The sequence below is a fragment of the Heptranchias perlo genome, chromosome 12, assembly GCF_035084215.1.
Source record: "Heptranchias perlo isolate sHepPer1 chromosome 12, sHepPer1.hap1, whole genome shotgun sequence".
NCBI lineage: Eukaryota > Metazoa > Chordata > Chondrichthyes > Hexanchiformes > Hexanchidae > Heptranchias > Heptranchias perlo.
The window spans coordinates 48,183,835-48,206,077 of NC_090336.1; the positions used below are offsets into that span (position 1 = coordinate 48,183,835).

At 38.3% G+C, this 22,243-nt stretch overlaps 1 protein-coding gene across 1 annotated transcript in view; it reads left to right on the forward strand.

Moving 5' to 3' along the window:
* mettl15 (methyltransferase 15, mitochondrial 12S rRNA N4-cytidine) overlaps positions 1 to 22,243 on the forward strand; it is a 130,011-nt gene that overhangs the window by 98,181 nt on the left and 9,587 nt on the right. Inside the window, exons 3-4 of the mRNA XM_067994088.1 lie at positions 6,141 to 6,332; positions 12,225 to 12,403. Coding sequence (XP_067850189.1) covers positions 6,141 to 6,332; positions 12,225 to 12,403 — 371 coding nt within the window. The remainder of the gene's footprint in view (positions 1 to 6,140; positions 6,333 to 12,224; positions 12,404 to 22,243) is intronic.

Sequence of the window (22,243 nt, forward strand, 5' to 3'; positions counted from 1 at the left end):
CTTCTTGACATCAAATCAGGAAAATCTGTTGTTAAACAATAATGTAACGGTGTGCAATTGAGCTACCCAGCACAAAATGATTTCTGTTTAGCTCTATTCGTGGGTTGACTATTCCAAGTAAACTTTGTAATTCATTTGCTTAACGTTGTACGTGTTCCATTTAACTCTTAAACTTGCATAGGAAAAAAAGTTTTAAATGACAGTAAAACTATACATATTTATCTTTGGATCCTATCCTGGAGAGATGCAGATAATGCATGTTTCATTAGAAAGATAGACATGTTTCAGAAGAAAAACCGGAGTACTATAAATGTCATATTCAGAATCTTGCTGTTGAGTTTTTGGTGTAAGTGTTGAGTTTTGGCATTAAATTGTATTCGTTTTTTGATTTTTAAAAAAAATTACCAATAGGTTATGTGAAGATCGCGAGAATTGATAGAGCATCATTGACACAGTGTGAAAGCACTGCTCCCAGTTAGTATATTGAGTCCTAAAGTGATTGATTGGTTACTGTTGCATGCAAGGATTATTAATATGTTCATCACTGAGATATGGTTGTTTGTCTTTGTGTGTAATCATCCTCATCCGTCTTGCCCTCTTTGCAGCTTTTGGCATAGTTGACCACATCATCCTCCTCCAGTGCCTCCTTTTATTGTGCAGCTGAGTGGGCCAGCCCTTGCCTGGTTCAACTCCTACCTATCCAGTCATAACCAGAGAATCTACTGCAATGACTTCTCAACCCATTGCAGTCGATCTCAGCACAGTCACCTCTGGAGTCCCCTGAGGATCTATCCTTGGGCCCCCTCCTGTATCTCATCTACATGCGGCCCCTCAGTGGCATCATCTGAAGACATGATGTCATGTTCCACATGTATGCTGACAAAGCCCAGCTCTACCTCACCACCACCTCTCTTGACCTCTCCAATGCCTCTGTGTTGCTTGTCTGACATCCAGTCCTCGATGAGCCACAATTCCCTCCAATTAAACATTGGGAAGACCAAAGCCATTGTCTCCGGTTCCTGCCACAAACTCTGTTCCGTTGCCACCGATTCCATCTCCCTCCCTGATCACTGTCTCGGGCTGAACCAGACTGTTTGTAACCTTGGTGTCCCATTTGACTCAGAGCTGAGTTTCCGACCTCATATCCTCTCCATCACAAAGATGGCCTACTACCACCTTCGTAACATCACCCGTTGCCATCACTGCCTCAGCTTATCTGTTGTTGAAATCCTTGTCGATGCTTTTTTACCTCCAGACTCGACTATTCCAATGTTCTCCTGGCCGGCCTTCTATCTTCCACCCTCCATAAGCTTGAGCTCATCCAAAACTCTGCTGTCCGTATCCTAACCCGTACCCATCACCCTGTGCTCGCTGACCTACATTGGCTCCCAGTCGACCATTGCCTTGATTTTAAAATTCTCATCCCCAGGGCCTTGCCCCTCCCTATCTGTGTAACCACCTCCAGCCTTGCAACCCTCCAAGAACTCTGCGTTCTTCTTGTGCATCCCCCACTCCCTTCACTCCGCAACTGGTGGCTGTGCCTTCAACCGTCTAGGCCCTAAGCTCTGAAATTCCCTACCCTAACCTCTCCACCTCTCTTCCTTTAAGACGCTTGTTAAAACCTACCTTTTTGATCAAGCTTTTGGTCTCCTGTCCTAATGTCTCCTTCCTGCTTCACCTGACGAAGGAGAAAGCCTCCGAAAGCTTGTGATTTTCAAATAAAATTGTTGGACCATAACCTGGTGTTGTAAGATTCTTTACATCCTTCCTGCTTGAGTTTGCAATTTTCTTCAAAGTTAAACACAAAATACATAATACCATTGTTAGTTAAAACAGAGAACTAGGTCTTAATCAATATACTGAAAACATCACACTGTTTCCTTACTCTAATTAATTCTTTCCCAGTCAAAACTGAAAATGCTTACTTCCCTGCCTTTCCTTCCTCCTACATTCTTCAAGCTTTTAGTATACAAGCTTGTTGTTATATAATCAGAACTTCCTGATTTATCTTTTTTTTACTCCAATCAGGCTAGGTGGAGTCCCACATTATGGGCCTTGAACCTTCAACTTGATACCTCAACTATTCTCTCCAAAAACAAACTTTTCTTATGCAGCTGTTAAAAATAGCCTCTATATATGACAAACAATGACATACATTTGCAATAACTTCTGGTTCTGACAAGGGGTTATAAACCTGAAACGTTAACCTTACCTTCCTTTCTCCTCCTGCTAAGTGTTTCCAGCTCGTTGTCAATTTTTGTCTGATTACTACGTTTTGCTATGTTAAAGGTGCTACAAGTTGTTGTGGGGTGACTGCCCTTCCAAAAATCTTTTCTCCCCACGTATTTTGAAAGGTGTAGCCAATATGTCTTTGAGTTCAGCATTCCTCTGCTCGAACAAGACCCTCCTTAAAGCCTACCTCAAGACCCTCCTTAAAGCCTACCTCTTTAACCAAGCTTTTAGACACCCATCCTAATATCTGCTCCTTCTGCTCAGTGTCAATTTTTATCTGATTACTCTCCCATAAAGCACTTTGGGGTGTTTTCCTATGTTAAAGGCACTTTATAAATGCAAACTGTTGTTATAATAAAAAACAGAAGATGTTGGAAAGTGTTTCCAGCATCTTCTGTTTTATATTGTTAATAGCTGCATAAGAAAAGTTTGTTTTTGGAGAGAATAGTTGAGGAATCAAGTTGAAGGTTCAAGGCTCCACCTAGGATGATCGGAGTAAAAGAAACTAGATAAATTGGGAAGTTCTGATTAGATAACAACAAACTTGTAGACTAAATGCTTGAAGATTGTAGGAGGAAGGAAAGACAGGGAAATTAGGAATTTCAGTTTTGATTGGGAAAGAATTAATTAGAGCAAGGAAACAGTGTGATATTTTCAGTATACTGAGGAAGACCTATTTCTCTGTTTTAACTAACAATGGCATTATGTATTTTGTGTTTAACTTTGAAGAAAATTGCAAACTAACTCAGCAAATAATAAATAACAATAATTGATGTGTCACATAAACAGTTATGAAAGATAGCAAGAAATTACTTTGTGAAATCATTAAAGGTTAAAAGATATAGTACAGTGAGACCCCCCCCCTCGCCCTGCCCCATCTCCACATGCTGAGCTAAGGCACCTCCTCTGTTAGTGGTTAGAATGGGAAACTCACTACCACAAGGAGCAGCATAGATGCGTTTAAGAGGGAAGCTAGATAAACACATGAGGGAGAAAGGAATAGAAGGTTACGTTGATAGGGTGAGATAAAGTGGGGTGGGAGGAAGCTCGTGTGGAGCATAAACATCAGCATAGACCAGTTGGGCCGAATTTTTACTGTACATTCTATGTAAATCTATGTAGAATATATCTTTCAGTAATCTGCAAAACAATCCTTTTGCATACCTCCATCTTTTTCCCTGGCTTTTATTGTAGTAGATTTAAAATGTTCCTCTGAAGCTGTAGAACGGGACTTAATTGACATCACAAGAACTGATTTAATTTACAGTCACCAAGATGCATCAATAAATCATCGTCAGAGCTTTTTTAAAAAATGTCTACCTCTGAGAGCAGGGTTTAACTGATATTTTTGTAAGTGTGCTTTTGATTTATGTTAAAGTATATGGCATCTACAAATTGGTACAGTTTGAAAATTGTGGTCAAAGGCAGAAGGAGGTCTTACTAAAACAGACTGCTCTTTCACATTCACCAATAAGCCTTATTTTGCCTGAAAAAGTTTTTAAGCTCTAAAATATAAAGCTTTATCAAGACATCTAGACATTTAATTATCACTGTCCCATGATGAGCAAAAATAAAAATTGTCTCTGTTTTCTTGTAACTGTCTTTCTGCTTGTTTTGCGCTCTAATTCTTCCTGTTTCTTTTTTTTCTTTCTCTCCAGTTCAGTTTGTAATACTGGGCACTTTGAGAGTCATGTCTGCAGAGATATGCATTTTGAATTTTAGGGTATCTCTGTCACTTAGGTGTTTCTTTCCTATTTTGGTTAATGTTACAGAATCCTAATACATGGATTGGAATAAATTTCCCTTGGAATAACTATGACACCCTAAAATTAAAGAACGAAACAGCTTGCATTTATACAGCGCCTTTCACGACCTCAGGACATCCCAAATCGCTTCACAGCTAATTAAGTACTATTGAAGTGTAGTCACTGTTGTAATGTTGGGAAATGCAGCAGCCAATTTGTGCACAGCAAGGTCCCACAATAATGACCAAATAATCTGTTTTAGTGACGTTGGTTGAGGGCTAAATGTTGGCCAGAACACTGGGGAGAACTTCCCTGCTTCTCTTCGAATAGTTTCATAGGGTCTTTTACATCCACCTGAGAGGCCTCGGTTTAACTTGTCATCCGAAAGATGGCACCCCTGACAGTGCAGCACTCCCTCAGTATTACACTGAGGTGTAAGACTAGATTATGTGGTCAAGTGCCTGGAGTGGGACTTGAACCCACAATCTTCTGACTCTGAGGTGAGAATGCTACCACTGAGCCAAGGCTGACACCTATTAGTATCTTTTTAGTAGCCCAATTACTTGGCCTGTATTGAAGACTGTTCAATTTTTTAAGTACTCTGTGGCCAATTGAATCTGTAATTGTTATGCTAATCAGACAATCTTAATATTTTACAGTTAAATTAAAATGTTTAACGTTAGCCTTCTGAGAGTCACAGCATTACTTACTGATAACCTTTAGAATTACGGAATATAGCATATTGTGGGATTGAGTGGGTTTACGTCCCGACTTGAGTAACGCATTATGTCTGTCAAGCTGAAATTAAGGTAGGACTCGGGACCCACTAGGTGGAGAATGTGCCAAGCAGAGAATCATGGATTAGTACGAATAGTGTAGGAGAGCACAGAGCAGCTAGAGCCAATACCAGAGTTGAGGACAGACTAAATTTAAAGCTTGCACAAGCGTTTGGACTGCAACAAGCATCAGGCCTTTGGCTGAGCACAGGAGTACAGACATGTGTACGCCTCTGGTGTTATCTAATAGTCCGGGGGGAGAGGGTGTGGAGAAACCACCGATTAGTTTGAAGCTGGGATGAGGAGGTTTCTTGGTAAGTTTGTGATTTTTGTAATGAATTGGATTTATTTATTCTGTTTTGTAATTTTTGTTTTAGGGGTTCATGGAAGAAAGGGTAAAGAACTCATGGTGACAGATGTTTTTTGGTAGATTGTCTGTTTTTGTGACTAAACCAACCAATCAGAAATGATACTGTGGAGCTGGTTGTGGGATCTGATTGGTTGAAGGAATAATAGCATGCTTGGGTCTGATTGGACAAAATTCTTTGTGAATGATCTCTGATTCTGTTCACTGTTCTACGATGTGATTGGTTAAAAGGATACTGCAGCACTGTGACACATTCACATAGTTAAAACATTTTTAATTATAAATAAATATGTAGTGATTTGTTAAAAATGTTAATGCTACCCGTTGTTCACCTAATGAGGGCTCAAACCTGTGCTCGTCATTTTCCTAATGGTCAACTAGTGGCTGTCTTCTTTGGGGGAGCTAAGTGGGGTTTCTAGAGTTGGAAGGCTCCAAGATGATGTGCCTGGCAATAGAACCAAGTCAATCCTCTGTGGTGGACTCGCTAATCTGATACTTGAAGGCAGGTCTGTAGTGCCCCAAGGCAATGTTAATGTTTGCAGCTGGAGAGGTAGACCTGTCACTGGGGGTCAAGATTCTTCCAGATAACCCTGCAAGCCAATGGCATAACGGATAGGGTAGTTCTAGCTAGACAAACAATGTAAAGCTGACCAGTACCTTGGTAAACTGCCCATTCATAGCTGATTAAGCTCCAACAATATCCAATTGCACCCATGAATTGGGAAGCCTGGGAAAACCTGAACGTAGAACATTTTAACCTCTTAGACCACCCTGTTTCTAAGACCTCAGAGTTAGGTAAGTGAGGTATGACCCTACTGGGAGAAAGTATACATTCCATATCAGCCATACAGAAATTATACCTGTGTATATTTCTCAGTAGCTTGGTTTGGAGGCTCTCAAATATGGTGTTGAGTTTTTGTGTGTGTCAGACCAAAAAAAATTATAGGGCTTATCAGCATAATTTTTAAAAAATAATTTGTGCAAAGAATAATCTCTCCTTGTGACTTTTTTTCCTATCAGTGGTCACTTTCAACCTCTCCTTGGAAGATTCAGCGAACTGGAGGACATATTACTGGCATCTGGAGTAGGGACAGATACTTTTGATGGAGTTGTCATAGATGCAGGCTGCTCTTCTATGCAGTTAGACGTGCCATGGCGAGGTTTTGCATTAAGCAAAGATGGCCCTCTGGACATGAGAATGGACGGGGACAGGTTGGTACAGAAACTACAATTATGCTTATGACAAAAATGTCTTCTTTCATATCATCGGAACTGACAAGGAATAATCCAGTTAATCTCACTTCTGTAGATAGTGATTATAGGAAACATGGCTTTATTCTTTCAAAACCTGCCAGACTTGAAAGCAAACAGGAGTGTCAGTATTAAGAGCTTAAAACTAGCTATTTTCTGGTCTAGTGCAAATGGAAAGTAATGCTATTTTCCTAATTCAATTTCTTAGCAGTAAGAAAAATGTTGAATATGTGTTTCCAGGAAAGGAATCTTGGCTACAAGTTGTAACATCACAATACCTTACTTATGCTTGTCATTGTCAAATACAATTTTTAAAAATGTTAAGGATTGTTATCATATTACCAGTTTTGAAATTTGTTTGCAAAATTTGAACCTAACACATTTTAACCTCAGAGCATTCTGTTTTGTTAATAAACAAACCAGTATTTCCTATTGTGTAATAATTGTAATTGAATTTGGATTAACTTAAGTTTATCAGAATTGACTTTCCTAAGCAAAATTTTGAAACATCTACATTAGTTATGGAGCTGAACCCTGATATTATTTCCATGGAACTGTTTTGTAAAGTTCAGGGTTTCTGTACAGTTGGAGCTAGCAGGGGTAATGTGTAGAGGAAATGTAATTTTGATTTGTTGATTATCAATAAAGAAATTGGATTTTCATACCATCATGGAAATTTAAGCACAAAAGGAGGCCCCTTCAGCTCATCACGCCTGTGCCAATGAAAGCTCCACATTGGAACTGAATTGGTGAAGTCCCATTTTCCTGCTCTTCCCCATATCCTTCAATATTTTTCTTTGTATTTATCAACTCCCTTTAAAATGCAATTGAATCGGCTTGAATACTCTTTTGTGGTAATATATTCCACACTTGAGAAGCTTTTTTCATGAAATAAAATCTTCTATCCTTTACCTTTAAGCTTCTAGTACTAAAGGTAAATCGAAGGTCCTTGTCATGTACAGAAGTCTAGGTCTCTGTTTTGGGAACTGTCCTCCAGAGGGGCCCATATTAGAACAAAAGCAGTTAACAATATAAATGATTGTTCTTTCCATTGTCCCCGCAAATTTTTTTAAAATGGAGTTGCTGTTCCTAAGAACATTGAATTGGTCTTGGGCACTCTTGAGTCTGCTCCATGCATCGTTATGCTATTTTGCATCACAACATAAGCATATTGATGCACTGAATTGGCTCTACACGTTTTGTGGGTTAGAACAGGAAGTAATTCATGAAATGGCAGATTTTAAGACTACAGAAATCACTGCCATCAGTATTACAGCGGCCAGATCATTTATGTTTTGGACTGTCATGTGTCGGTATTTGACAGTACTGTTTCAAGATGAAAGACCCATGTTTCTTGCTAAAAATGTCATGAAAGCACATCCAGTTCTCCACAATTAAAGACAAAATACCAATCTAATTGAAATGAGATCTTTCACAATTATTCTTTGTTAGAAGGAGGACTTTGGCATAATAAACGACAACTTCATAAAATGTTTTTTCCAACATGACTGTTCAGAAGTGAACAAGTACATACTCCTGCAGGGGAGGTGCATTCACTTTTTTTATGTTGGAACATTTCATAGCATAAGACTACCCAGACACAACAGCAGGTGATGATAAATTATGTCTTTTGACTCATTCTTGGCCAGAGTGTCAGATTTTGAACTCTCTATTTGGGTTAGAAGTTTGTTGTTATTGTCATCATTACTCAGCCCGATGTTATATTGGAATAGAGGAGCTTGGTGGTGTTGTCCATGAGTGAACTTGTAGAGTATATAGACATGTAGTGACTCTTCCTCTGCTTTCCTCAAAATGTGCTCAACCAAGCAAAGCTGGCACTGGTGGGTGGTTTCTACTTCACTGCAGAATAAATGTTTGGCTGGTGACATTGTAAGTGAAATTGATTACAACCATAATATGTAGCAGTTCCCAGCATAGCTGTTCAGTTGGGATTTGGGGTTCTGTATAAGAATACAGCTCTCAGCTAAGATTTTGAGACAAGAAAATTTGAAGATGTTAACATCAATGCAAGAGTTTGTTTTCCACATTACTGTTGCTTGCAGAAAGTCTCCTGGCATTGCAGATCTGGGTCAACAGATGAGGTGAATGTTCATACTGCTGGCTGTAAAAGGTGCTGTGCCAGCTTGAAAGAAAGAAATGTATATAGTGCCTTTCACAACCTCAAACATCCCAAAGCACTTCACAGCTAATGAAGTACTTTTTAATATAGTGACTGTTGTAATAAAGGAAGATGCGGCAGCCAATTTGTGCAAGGTCCCATAGACAGCAATGAGATAAATGACCAGAAAATCTTTTTTTTTGTGATGTTAGTTGAGGGTTTAATGTTGGCCAACACACCGTGAGAGCTCCCCTGCTCCTCGTCGAAATGCCATTGGATCTTTTATGTCCACCTGAGAGAGCAGGCAGAATCTCAGTTTAATGTCTCATCCAAAACACTTTCAACAGTGCAGCTCCCCCTCCTTTCTGCACTGAAGTTTCAGCCTATATTATGTGTCAAGTCATAGTGAAGTGAAGCTTGAACCCAAGAACTTTTGACACGGGTGAGAATGCTGCCAATGAGGCAAGATTGCTACCTTGGGTATCAAATTGGCTCAGTTGGCAATACTCTCACCTCTAATTCAGAAGTTTGTGGATTGTGGAGTCATTAAAGTGAGATCCTGCCTGCTCTCTCAGGTGGATGTAAAAGATCCAATGGCATTTCGAAAAGGAGCTGGGGAGCTCTCACGGTGTGTTGGCCAACATTAAACCCTCAACTAACTCCAGGATTTGAGCACATAGGTTGATACACCAGTCCCATACTGAGGCAGTGCTGGATTGTTAGAAGTGATATTATTCAAATGAGATGTTAAACCAAAGCCCTATCTGCCTGTTCAGGTGAATGTTAAAGATCTCATGTTACTTTTTGAAGCACAGCAGGATATTCTCCCAGTGTCCTTTTCTCAACCAACACCACCAAAAAATAATTAATTGATCACTCATTTCATTACTACTTGTGGGATTTTGCAATATGTAGTTTGGCTGCCTTGTTTATCTATATAACAATTATTGCAATGCATAAAGTGACACAAGTTGCCTGTGTGGGGAGAGGAGTATAGAGAGCAGACTAAAATCCTTCATATCATAGGTGAAGACATAGTATAAAGGTTTGGGATACAATGTAACAAGAATATTTAGACTGAATCATACAGTTTTGAAGTCCTGCTGCTTGCAGAGAATGCCACTTTTGGATTGGCTATCCAAGTTGGGAGACGCATTCACGAAGTTTACACTGTTGTCCCTGGGTTTTAGTGATCAAGGCACAAGCATACATCTATCTAAAAGAAGCTGGAAGTGTTAATATGAGATTTAAGTGAAATTACAATGTAAAGAGTATGAATTTTACTGAAAATCACTGTGATGGTTAAATCCATAGCTGAATATGGCGTATCAAAAGAGTAAGATCGTGCGAAGAAAACACAAAAATGCTGTATGGACTTTTAATCAAAAAGTACCGATACACTTCCAAAAAAATCCTATGGTGCATAGCTTTCTCCTGGATGATAGAAATGTCAGCTTGGCTCAGTTGGTAGAACTCTTATCTCTGAGTCAGAAGATTGTCGATGGACTTGAGCACATAATTTAGGCTGACACTGTGGGCAATACTGAGCAGTGCTGCATGGTTGGAGGTACCATCTTTCAGATGAGATATTAAACATAGGCGCTGCCTACCTGCTCAGTTGCATGTAAAAGGTCCCAAGGTTTCAATACTTGAAGACGACCAACGAGTTTTCCCCGTGTACCTACTCTGTCAACCAACACCACCAAAAATGGATTATCCAATCATTTATTCACTTGCTGTTCTGGGTTATTGTTGTGTGCAAATTGGCATCCATATTTGCATAGATAACAAAAGTAACTACACATCAAAAAAATAATTTGTACAACATTTTGGGAGATCCCGAGGAAGTGATCATGTGCTATATAAATGCAAGTTTATTTATTTGTTCTTGGGGGAAAAAAACAACTATAGAAAATACAATGTCAACAAATTCAAGTTGCTGTAGTAAATACTTATAATGGGCGCTTTGAAACACCATGAGACGTCATTGAAAAACACCAACCTCCCCATCACTAAACAATGGCTAGAATATTCTTGAACAGAGTAGACTATGTTTGCTGTTTTTTAAAAAAAACTGAAATTTTCTCCCGGAGCCCTTCACAAAATGATGTGTATGATCTGTAAATATGTATGAAAGTTTGATGAAAAGAGTTATATCCCTTATAGGTTATTTATCTCAAAAATTACTATACTTACAGTTCCTATTTTAAAATTCTGCACTATTGCAGAATAAATTACTTTAGTACTTTAAATATTTTAGTGTAACAGGATTATTGTTTCCACTGATACAGATTTTGTTAAAACTGGTGTAGTGAATAGAATCTCATTCAATTTTTAATGCGTCAGATCAAATTTATTTGTTTTGCGTACTTTTTTTTGTTTTCTGGCAATAAAAGCAGAATAACCTATATTAGGATATAATTCAGGGAAATTTTCACCAAGATTTACAGATTTTGCACATTATTATGTGGAAGGATTTGGGAGGAAGTTATTACCCAAAATTCTTTGTCTTGTGTCTCTTCAAATTTCCAGGACCCCTAACTTCTCAGTGCAACCTTAGGTAACCTGCGAGATAGACTGTAGCTTTTCACAAATGCTTATGTTTATCATGAACATACATTTTGACAAGCATATTATATAAAATTGTGCTCTCCGTGTAATGCAGTACAATCGACACGCACTAGGGTAGTTTCCATTTTAAATTTAGGGCAGCCGGCAATATGCGCCAGAGTTACTGGTTTGCTTCTAAATTGATTCGCGGTAGGGTAAACAAAAATCATACAATGCAATGTGTTTTTAATGTTACATGGAGAGGAAAGTACTTTCTCCTTTTTTGGGGAGTTTTAAACCACGCTGCATTTGATTTAAAGTCAGCAAATAGAGAGCTATTGAAGATACTAAAGGACAATATGGGTTGTATCTAAAGTAGGCTGGATGTGCTCTTCAATAATTGGGCATATTTGGAAATTTTTTGCTGGGTTAACATGAGTTGGATGATAAAAACTGATGGAAATTGAACTGAGCCCACATTTCTGCCAGAAACTCAACTTGAATTTATCAACAGCTAAAGAATTTCAGCCTTTGTTTCTTAAGATAATACAGTAGCTGTTAATCAGATTAGTTTCCTAAATTAGGTAGAATGGATGTTGCTTATTTTAAATATCATAAGGCTCAACCATATACCCACCTCAAATAAATTTCATGTATGGTAGAGAAATCTGTTTGTGAATACAAAATGAACATCACTTGTATATATGAATTATTCCATGTAGGAGTAGTTAAATTTCTATTACAATCTAATACATATATTTTGCTTAGCTGTCATCTAAATATGTTAACAAACAATACTGGTAGCCATTTGAGACTTTTCAACTGGAGTTTGGTGAGTCTTTACAAAGTACAGCATATATTTTTGTCAAAGAATAATGGACTAAGCTTTCTACCATTTGCTGGATTTTATTACTATTTGGTAATGGGTCCAAATTAGAATTCCAATTAATGTTTAGTGACTTCAACAAAAATTGGTTTAATTAGGTTCACATCAGAAGAATGAAAGAATGAACTGTGAAATATCTTCATGTTTCATGATTTTTTTTAAACATCTGTTACCAAAAAGAACCTCAAACATACTTGTATGCTGTGTGCATTTCAGCTCTGTGTCTCTATGCTGTGAAGCTTCACCTCTGTCAATGAAAATGACGTCAAAGAAATTAATTGGCTCCTCTTGTGCGTAGGTACCCCGACATGCCCACCGCAGCTGACGTGGTGAATGCCTTAGATCAACAGTCACTTGCGTCCATCTTAAGGATCTACGGAGAGGAAAGGCATGCAAAGAAAATAGCTGCAACAATCGCACAGGCACGCAGCATCTATCCCATCACTCGCACTCAGCAGCTCGCCAGTATAGTTGCAGGTATCCTCATTAATTCCAGCCAGTGTCTGGAAGAAAAATACTAATCTTAAAAGTCCCAGTGGGATCTATTTGTACTGTACACCATGCAGGTACTAATCCTCTGCATTATGCCTCTGATGTCACAGTTTTATTTTGGAAATGGGAACAGAAATCAACAAATTAGATTGACATTCTGAAGTTAACATGCAGTTGCTACCAGATTAGTATGTAATATGTTCTTCTTAATCAGGGATGATGATTTCTTGCAATGTAAATTGGCTGTATATTGTAAAATAGAAATAGACTGAATGCTTTTAAATAAACACAGATTCATTAGTAATCTTTTTGTAGAAGTAGAAACCAACAGAATTTACCTATTGAAATTAAGGCTTAATATTTATAGATGCATTGTGTTTGTAACTAAAAATCTCCTGCAAACTCTAATAAGCCCAAAATCCAATTTGTCTGTGTGTGTGTGTGTGTGTGTGTGTGTTGCATTTACTGTGGTTGATCCTCTTGATTGTCTACACATTCGGCATCTACCAGGTGGTTCAAGTAATTGGAAGTCCAGTGCAGTGTAATATTAAGATCTTCTTTCTATTAAGATCTTCTTTCTATAAAGATGTGTTTGAAAGTTGATTTTACTACTTTGATTATGTTTGCTTAGTTCTATAAGATTTGTTGAGTTTTATATTGCAAGTTCATTGCTCTATATATGAACATTTTCATCGATTGCTTCAGAATGCAATCTATGTCAGCTCTGTAGAGAATTATATTCCAGTACTAGGTAGAAATTCTTTTGTTGGTGAAGGGTTAAGTAACTGCAACAAAATCAGATGCTACTGATATTCAAAATCGTCTCAAATTCATTGTTTCTGAATGGAAAATATTCATACTTACAAATTTAATTTAATTGTTTTTGCTTACACATTGCCACTAACTAAACTAATCATATGTTTAAATTTTAATGAGTTCTGGGTCTGGATGAGAAAAATCATGATGCAGTTATCACCGAGTGAATAATTATGTCACGTCAGTAAATCACTAGTTTTTAAAAAAAATATGAGGATTAAACTTGTGCTGGGGGACCAAGTATGAGTCATAGCCTTAATTGCCACAGCATCTGACAGCTTGCTTCCTTTTCCTGCCATTTCAAACCCCTTGAGTTCAGTTCTCCATAGACTGTGTAATCTTTTGTTTTTTTGCATAAGGTTGAAGGTGTTAGTCAAGGAACAGTACAACTGATATACAAATTTATCAATCTCTTTTTGTCTGCTTAATACTATTTTGTCAGCTAAGAGAATCTCCTATTGTAGTCTTTCTACTATTTCCCAATTGGTTTGGTCACTGTTAAATCCTTTACAATTATTTTATTTCAACCCTGGATCTGTTAAAGATCCTCAAAACTAAATACATGCTGCTCAAAACTATCTAACAGTTTTGATGAAGAACCATGAGTGAAGATTTATGCTTAATTACATAAATTATATATTTAATTTAAAAAGCAAACCCCAATTCATTGATAGAAACACCTGTGTTCATTCTTTTACTCCTTATGGCCAAAGAAAGCATGGTTCTTGGAACTGACCATCTGTCAACCTTTAGCTATTTATGAGAGGTCACATCTGCTTTCTTAGATGAATGGACTGGTTTGTCATACTGTCTGTCAGAACCCTGTTGCCTTCTAGGTGAATACCCTCATGGTGCTTAGAAAATGTTCCACTCAAAGACATACAATGCAAAGTAAAATAAAAGGTTTGCTCTATGGTTCCAGGAAAATAAATTTGATGTTCTAAACTATAATATCCATATAAGTATGTTTTTGTTTGCCCTGCGCGTTATTAGAATTTGTGCAGTAGCTATTTGGCCCACCAGCCCTGTCTGGTAGTAAACCTAAAGGATAGTGTTTTTGGTGTCAATCCTGTGGAGGATACTTGGAAGGTTATACTATTTGTTCACTCCTCAGTACCAACATTGGAGATTTTAATTGTGATAGTCGTACGTGTATGTATGATCCTATTGGCCCCATGTCATTATGTGATCTTAGGTTTGGCATTCTCATGACAGTCATACTTCTGGTTCAGGTCTTGTCGCATTAAGTAAGTGATGTAGAACCTTTTTGCTGCAGATCCACTATATTCCCAGTAAAAATTGTTTTTAAGACTTACCTGTTTGTTAATGGCTGCTGGTTAGACTGCAGCAAATGATAGAAAACCTGAGGGGTCCTTAAATAGACTCTAGAACCCGCATTAACATATGCAAGGGGCGTTAATGCCTGTTTCAGGCAGCCACCAGGGATGCCGCTTTTACCAATATGGTGGAGCCCTTAATGCAGGCGCAGATTAGGCGTGGGACGTTATGCCCCGAAATTCGTCCTTTTTGTCCCTGATTTCCACCTGGAAAACAGGCACTGTGAGGACCATTTTCTCCCTGAAAGAGTCTAATTTGAATTTATTGAAGATCTATAAACAATGAAGCTAAAGTTTTTAAAAGTGCATATTTTCTTCCAAGACAACATTTAGCAGTGTGTAAGAATATTCTCAATGCATATAGGTTTAGTTGGAACTTATCCTTTCAGGCAGAATATGTCCTATTTCCATAGTAAACTTCATGTCAGTACTCAAATTCTATAAACTCAAAGAAAATTACATTCATTTGTCTCAAATCAGGCTTTCATTTTAGAAAGTAATGTTATCAGTCTTTGTGATTGGTTCCCTATTGTGCTATGCAATGTGTTCACTTCATATTTTTTTATTTTCTATAACATTCAGAAAGTAATTTATTGGAGATGCTTGTCTTTGTTTTGGATCTTTTGTTGTTGAATCTGTTCTGTTTTGAAGCTATGTCATAAATACATCAAAGAATTCTAGAGAAGGTGGTCTCAAATTAGAGGTAAGTAGCTCTGTGTGACTTTATAGAGTTATATGAAAAGGAACATGGGAACAATATTAGATTCTTATGAGTATCTATTATGGTGAAGGATTGTGGCTCATACCGTTATAATACAAAAATGTATTTTACTCAGTGACCTTAAGCACAGTGATTTCAAATACATGGCAAATGAATTCATGTTCTGGTGTGAAGAGGGCTGGCCACACATGAGATCCATTATAAAGAGGCCACTTCCCCTTTATAGCACACTCTCCTCCTCTTTTCCCCCCCCCCCACCCCCCAAAGTTGAGGTTGGTATGAGTCAATAGTAGAATATGACTCCATGTAAGAACTCCTTCTACGTCAGAGACAGCAGTCTGTATGTTTCATTTTTAATGTGTGGTTATGGTTTAGGCCAGTGTTGACACAGTGCCATCTGAATGTCACACCACATTGGGTACCCTATTATTACTGGTTGGCTGAGACTCATGCCACAACAAACAGTTTGATGAGATAAATTACGTGCCGTCACTAATAGATATACTGTTATATGTAAACAAAGTAACAGATTTTAATTTTGTTATGAAGTGTTGCAACAAGAGACTAAGATTTCCCTCAGGTAATTAGCCATCCATCTCCTGTCTGCAATCGAAACACATACACATTGTAAATCAGAACTGACACTTTATCTTAGAATGAGATTTAGATATTCAAATAATATTTAAATAATAGAAAAGCACATCAGATACCATGTGTTTCAGTAAACATTCGTGCGTATTCCATATGTCCAAACATTTTATTTACAAATTCTAGCACAAGAAATTATTAAAACAGTTCGGTGAAACCTCTAGGTAGCTTCTGTGAGTCAGCAACCAAAGTCACTTAGTTACAGCACAATAAATTGCTATTTATAACCACAGTAACTCAATGTTGTCTTTTTGCTGAAACTTTTCTTTGCTCCTCCAGTCTTCCCTTTCATTTTCCCTCCTTACTCCTCTTCTCATTGAAGCAGTGAGTATTATTACAACAATAACTTGCATTGATATAGCATCTTTAATGCAATAAAACGTCCCAAGGCACTTCACAGGAGTGCTATCAAACAAAATTTGACACCGAGCCACATAAGGAGATATTAGGACAGGTGGTCAAAGAGCTAGGTTTTAACGAGTGTCTTAAAGGAACAGAGGGAGGTAGAGAGGCGGAGAGGTTTAGGGAGGGAATTCCAGAGCTTAGAGCCTAGGCAGCTGAAGGCATGACCTGCAAAGGTGGAGTGATTAAAATCGGGGGTGCGCAAGATGCCAAAATTGGAGGAACGCAGAGATCTCGGAGGGTTGTAGGGCTGGCGGTGGTTACAGAGATAGGGAGGGGCGACGCCATGAAGGGATTTGAAAACAAGGCTGAGAATTTTATAATCGAGGCTTTTCCAGATCGGGATTAGGACACAGTTCCATGGGTGGCAGTTTGTCAAGTAGCCATTCTTAATGTGTGAACCAAGTGAATGACAGTGCACTGTTCAATAGTGGATCAGGCAGCATAGCCAAACAGAATCCTGGCCTTACCTAACGTCTAAACAATGCACTTTCATCTGAGGTGACTGGATAATGATCGAACAGGAAGCACAAATGATTCCTTTTTCATCATAGTCCAGGGTGTTGAGAGTAATTGTGCATTTCCAGTTGTACCCCGGCTGAGCCTGTCTGACTCCTCTTCCTTTAATTTCCTCCACCCCAATATCCACTCGCCATTGACTGCTTTGTAAAGCACTCTGAAGTGTCTTTGTACGTATTGAGTGTTATAGAAATTTAACTTGTTGTAGACCTACAAATAGTTTTGTCAAAAAACTAACATGCAAGAAAAGAAGCTACAGATTTAACCAAAATTTGGAAAGGGCATTAACTGGCAATTTCTACATGTTTTTAATTCAATTCATTTTTTTAAAAAACAAGTACAATTCAGCTAAAGGTTTGATGAAGGCCACTTAAAGATCTTAGTAGGGTGAATTTAGAAATGCTCAAGTACGGTACACTGATTTTAAATAAAAATTAACACATTTCCAAATGTTGTTGAGAACTTTTGAGTGATGTAAAATATAGATTAATGAGCAATACACCTTTGAACAACATCATTGATCTGAGTTACTCTTTAAATATCTTACTCAATTCAAGTAAAGTTAAAGATTTCCCAGAAATCTGACACTGACTCTTCCAAAATGAGGAGTGTAAATGACTAGGTCTGTAAGGATGACAACACTGGACATCTCTAAATGAGGATAGACTTTATCTTCAACAGATACATGGTGGTATTATCAATGGGTATTCCAGATCCTGTCAGTGGCCGGGGAAGCCAAAGTTCTTTTCAGGGGTTCTTTCCTGTGTTTGGCTAAAGACCTGTTTTCAGCCTGCAGTGGGATGCCTCAGCTGTAGGTCTATGGAGTTCTGTTAAGGCTACCTTGATTCTTTGCTGTGTTTAGCTTTGGCTTTCATATCTTCTAATAGACCTGTACTCAGATGTCAGCAATATCTTTGATTGTAAGGCTGCGAAAATGATCGTATTAAGATTATGTTGAAGACAACACGTGCCACAAAGCAAAACCTCAATATATATCTGGGATGGCTCTAAGTTAAGCTTTCTGTTTTATAATGTTCAGGGAAAGCACCATCAGTAAATGGAGGTAATACCATTTTGGCCATGCGTGTGTCTAAAGGACTTCCTAGCCGTATCATACCTAATGTGAAAGGGGAAAGTTGCCCTCAAGCCAGACTTACCGATTGTGGTTAAAATGGATATACCAAGTTCTAGGCCATCCTTAAGTGATCATTTCAAGCTGTAACATTTGAGGAACGATCTAAGTGGCAGCCTGAACCCACAGACCCAACCCCAAATGACATGGATATAAATTTGATGGAATGCTAGGTAGTTACTATTGCAGAATATATCCTACTGATCATTTGGCTAATTTTTATTTTGAGATGGTAGACTCATCTGTGTCAGAAAAGCAAGCACATCTGTGAGTTTTACAGATAATTCACTACTCTAAATAGAAATGCATAGACATTATAACATGGAAATAGGCCATTCAGCTAACCAGCCCATGTTGGTATTGATCCTCCACACAAGCAAATAGTTCCAATCACATCTACCCACCCTGTTCTCCTATCCCTTGAACCCTTTTCTTTCATTCACCTAACAGAAATTTTAAACTGCCTTCCAGATAATTGATTCCTAAAAAAAAATTAAAAATCAAGAATAAATGTTTAGAATGAAGTTTGTGTAGTTCTGTACATTTCTCTAAATCATTTTGACTTTTTGCTATACATTTTTTTTTCTTTTGTGTTTTCTGAAGGCACTGACTACTTGCTGGGATATGGTTCCATGGTTGCCAGTTTTCCAGTTAACGATTATTCATATGCAGTTCTTGAGTCTGGAGTGCTGACGCCAAATGTAGGAGTCCTATGCATCCCCAGTTGAGATCAACCAACTCAGCATGCATCAGGGCTTGAACCTGGGGCCTTCCTTGTCTGTATGACTGAGCTACTCACTGATTAAACTTGCTGAGTTATTGGGAGAACTCATCAGTAAAAATCATTTTACAGGTGTTGAGGGGAGAAAGATGGCATGTGTTCAAAGTTAGTGATTTAAAAAGTTAGTGTTAACACAGATTTTAACTGAAGAACCATATCTTCCGTTATTTAGCTCTTTGATATAGCCTTGAAGACATTTTAGTGTTTTTGCTATCGTGTGAATGATGAATATGCCACTTTATAAAGTATGTGTCACTGTCAGGAGTCTACTTTTTCAAAAACCCCAACTATTGCAAAAAGGTGTGATTAACATTAATATTCTTTTTATTTCTGTTCTTTACTATTTGTTCTTAAACAGTAGCTGCCAATGGCGTCATCACTGGCTCTGGGGAGTTACTGAGCCACATAAGTGGGAGGAAGTTGAATCAATATGCACAGTTGAAGCTGAAGCATGCTGTGTTTATGACTATCTCTCTATTGATGCGTAGTTCCTGCACACTGTCAGGCTCAGTAACTCTTCTCAGTACTAGTAGCAGAATGTTGGATTCCCATTCAGAGGTTCAAATACCAGCCAGCACTTATTTTAATTCAGCTGCCCTCAATAGGCAAGATCTGATGGTTGCTGGTCAGGCTGAGTGCTTTGTGTTCGCAGTCTTAGCTAAGCTCTCTATTTTTGGATTGTGGTAACAGAGGGAAAAAAATCATCAGGGAGACCTCGACCATTCTAATAGGCAGTTCTCCTGTTGGCTAATGTGGAGCAGCTTGGTAGCAGCTGTGGAAAAATTCACAGCCCAAAACCTTGCACCCCCACAACTGAAGGAGGATAGATTGAAAACAGATAAAGTGGATAAATAGAATGTCAAAAAATATCATGTATCCATAATTTGCAGAATACCTCATAGCAGATCAAACATTACAGGATGGACGTGCAAGCCACAATAGGTTTATCCTTTCCCCAAATTATTTCATTTATGTTTTAGCATAGGTTTATATTGTAGAAAGGGTTAGCAAATATTAATAACAAATCTACCATTTAATTTTTTTCACTCTTTTAACGATAATTAAAAATCTCCTTCAGGCTTCCTAGGTTTCACTGAATTTCAATTCAGTTAACTTCAAAAGCAACCTATGGCTAATGGCATCGATGAATACTAATCATCCAAAGGGGGTGGGGGGGGTGTGGAATCAACCAACAGGATAGAGCTAACCCATGGAATATTGAATGTATTTACTTCAAACTTTATCTCGTGTTCAAAAGATAGAGATGATCTTTGGAATGCTTCATAGATTCTAAAGGAAACTTAAAACATAAATTTCCAAATTAATTTCTCTGCTGCTTTCAATGCACCAAAATGCCTCCGTGAGCTGCAGTAGTGACGATGATTATTCTTGAAGTTTAACGCAAGGTGTTACGCAAATTCTATGCAAGAATGCCTACACACTGCTGCCTGGACTGAATTAATGTTTTAGAAGGTACTGTTTTTAGGTACTCAGGAGACTTAAATGCTTCAGATTTAAGAGTGCAGCACATTACAGATTTTATTTTGTAACTTAACCATTTCAGTAGCCCCAGACTAAGCATTAAGGAAAGCCAAAGTGCTTCCTTTTATTTTCGACAGATTTGGGACAATTCATGAAGTCAGGTGCACTTTTATACGATGAAACATTGAAAGTCCTTCTTCATGTTTAAATTATTGTTTTAGCATGTAACTGATTTTTTTTATAATCAATGTTGTACATTCTCCTACCATTTCCACAGGAATTAGATTTCTGAATTTGGAACCTAGGAAAGGTGAACATTCAACTTCAAGACTTGTAGAATTTTGAACCACAAAAACAATTAGCTTTTTTGTAGTTCTAAACTATGAATGGAAAAAAATACTTCAGGGAAGGATCAAAAAATTGTATTTTGTACTTCAACTCTTAACTGCATTGAACTACCATCCCATGCATCAAGGCGATCGTGGTCATCAGTTCTCATTTTCAAAGTTCTACAGCATCTTTAAATGATGCTGGTTGATGACACAGACCAATACTTACCTGATTTCAACAGGGATCTAAGTACTGACTGCAAATAAAATTATTTTGAAACAATATCCTACCGTCCTAGCAAGTAGTACTTTTCACTTCATTTTTCACTCAGTCCAGCTTCCCCAAGTGCCCTCACATTATTTTCAGGTAACTAAAATGAGAGCAGGGCCATCTGATGGCTGCAATTATCGAAAAATGCGGAGTTACTATTGGAGTGTTTTTAAAAAAAAAAACATGGAGAGAAGTTTAATTTCAGGTAATAAGCTTGAGAATAGCCAGGTTTAAGAACATTGCTCACAAATAAGATTTTCATGAGCCCTACAGTATTAAGAAATGTTGGTCATTGAGGGAGCAGAATAGGGAGAGTTTGGTGGATTTGTGCCTGCCCCAACATGGTAAGTGTTTGCTTCAACTTCATCTTGCTACCACATAACACTCAAATCAATGATTAATAGGCAGCCACATCTGTTTCTCTGCTGCAAGGCACCAGAGTGGCTTTAATGTACAGTTATTGGCTGCATATCCTATGCTAATACACGTTCCCTTTATCTTTGTATCAAGAGTCTTCAAGATGATGCAGATGACACAAGGCAGGAGCAGAAAACAGCTCCATTTCATAAGCACCCATCAGCACTACAAATCTGGCAAGCACCATCCCAAACACTTCCACTTTGGGGAATTAGGAGAGTGTGGAGAAAGTACCCGGTTGAAGCACTGAGTACCAATGAGGAGGAGGACGTGGTGGCAGCAGACCAAAAGCAAGGGGAGGGGGGGAAGGGAGGTTTCGGGTCAGTTGGGCAGAAGCTGCAGGATCCACAAAGTTGTACCTTACAAGGGCTGCTTATCGAGTTGCACTTCATAATCAGGTGAAGCTCTTCATTCAGAACCTTTAAGAATTTTCAGAACTTCATCCATGAAATGTTAATATACAGAAGTTGCTCTTCTAATATCTGTCTAGGTATTCAAGAGCGTTATGTGAACTTGTTCAGTGCCATGGAGTGAATGGCAACTCCAGAGCATCCTGCATGGGAGCCCCCAATGATGGTGGACATAGGTGTTGATGCAGTTTTGCTGTCAACACTGTCTGCCACTGTTGAGAACTTGGGCTCCAATTTACAGGAGTGTTTTCTCTTCTGGTCTACAAAGGTTAGGGGATTGGCTTGACAGCATCTTGATGGCAGGCATCATGCAATTCAGTCCGGACAAGGAGCTTTCTCCATTAAGTTACCCTAGTTATCTGCAAGGGTAGCCAGAACTCTGATACGACAGGAGGGAAGACCATTGAGGACATTGTACCTTAGGTGAGGACCTATCTGCCCCTTCAGAAGACAGCAGAAGAAGCATGTAGGAACAGCAGCAGCCAAACAGCACAGATGCCAAGCTGCTGAGAGCAGTGGTAGGGACATCTAACGACCCATCAGAAAGAGGGCATTCACTA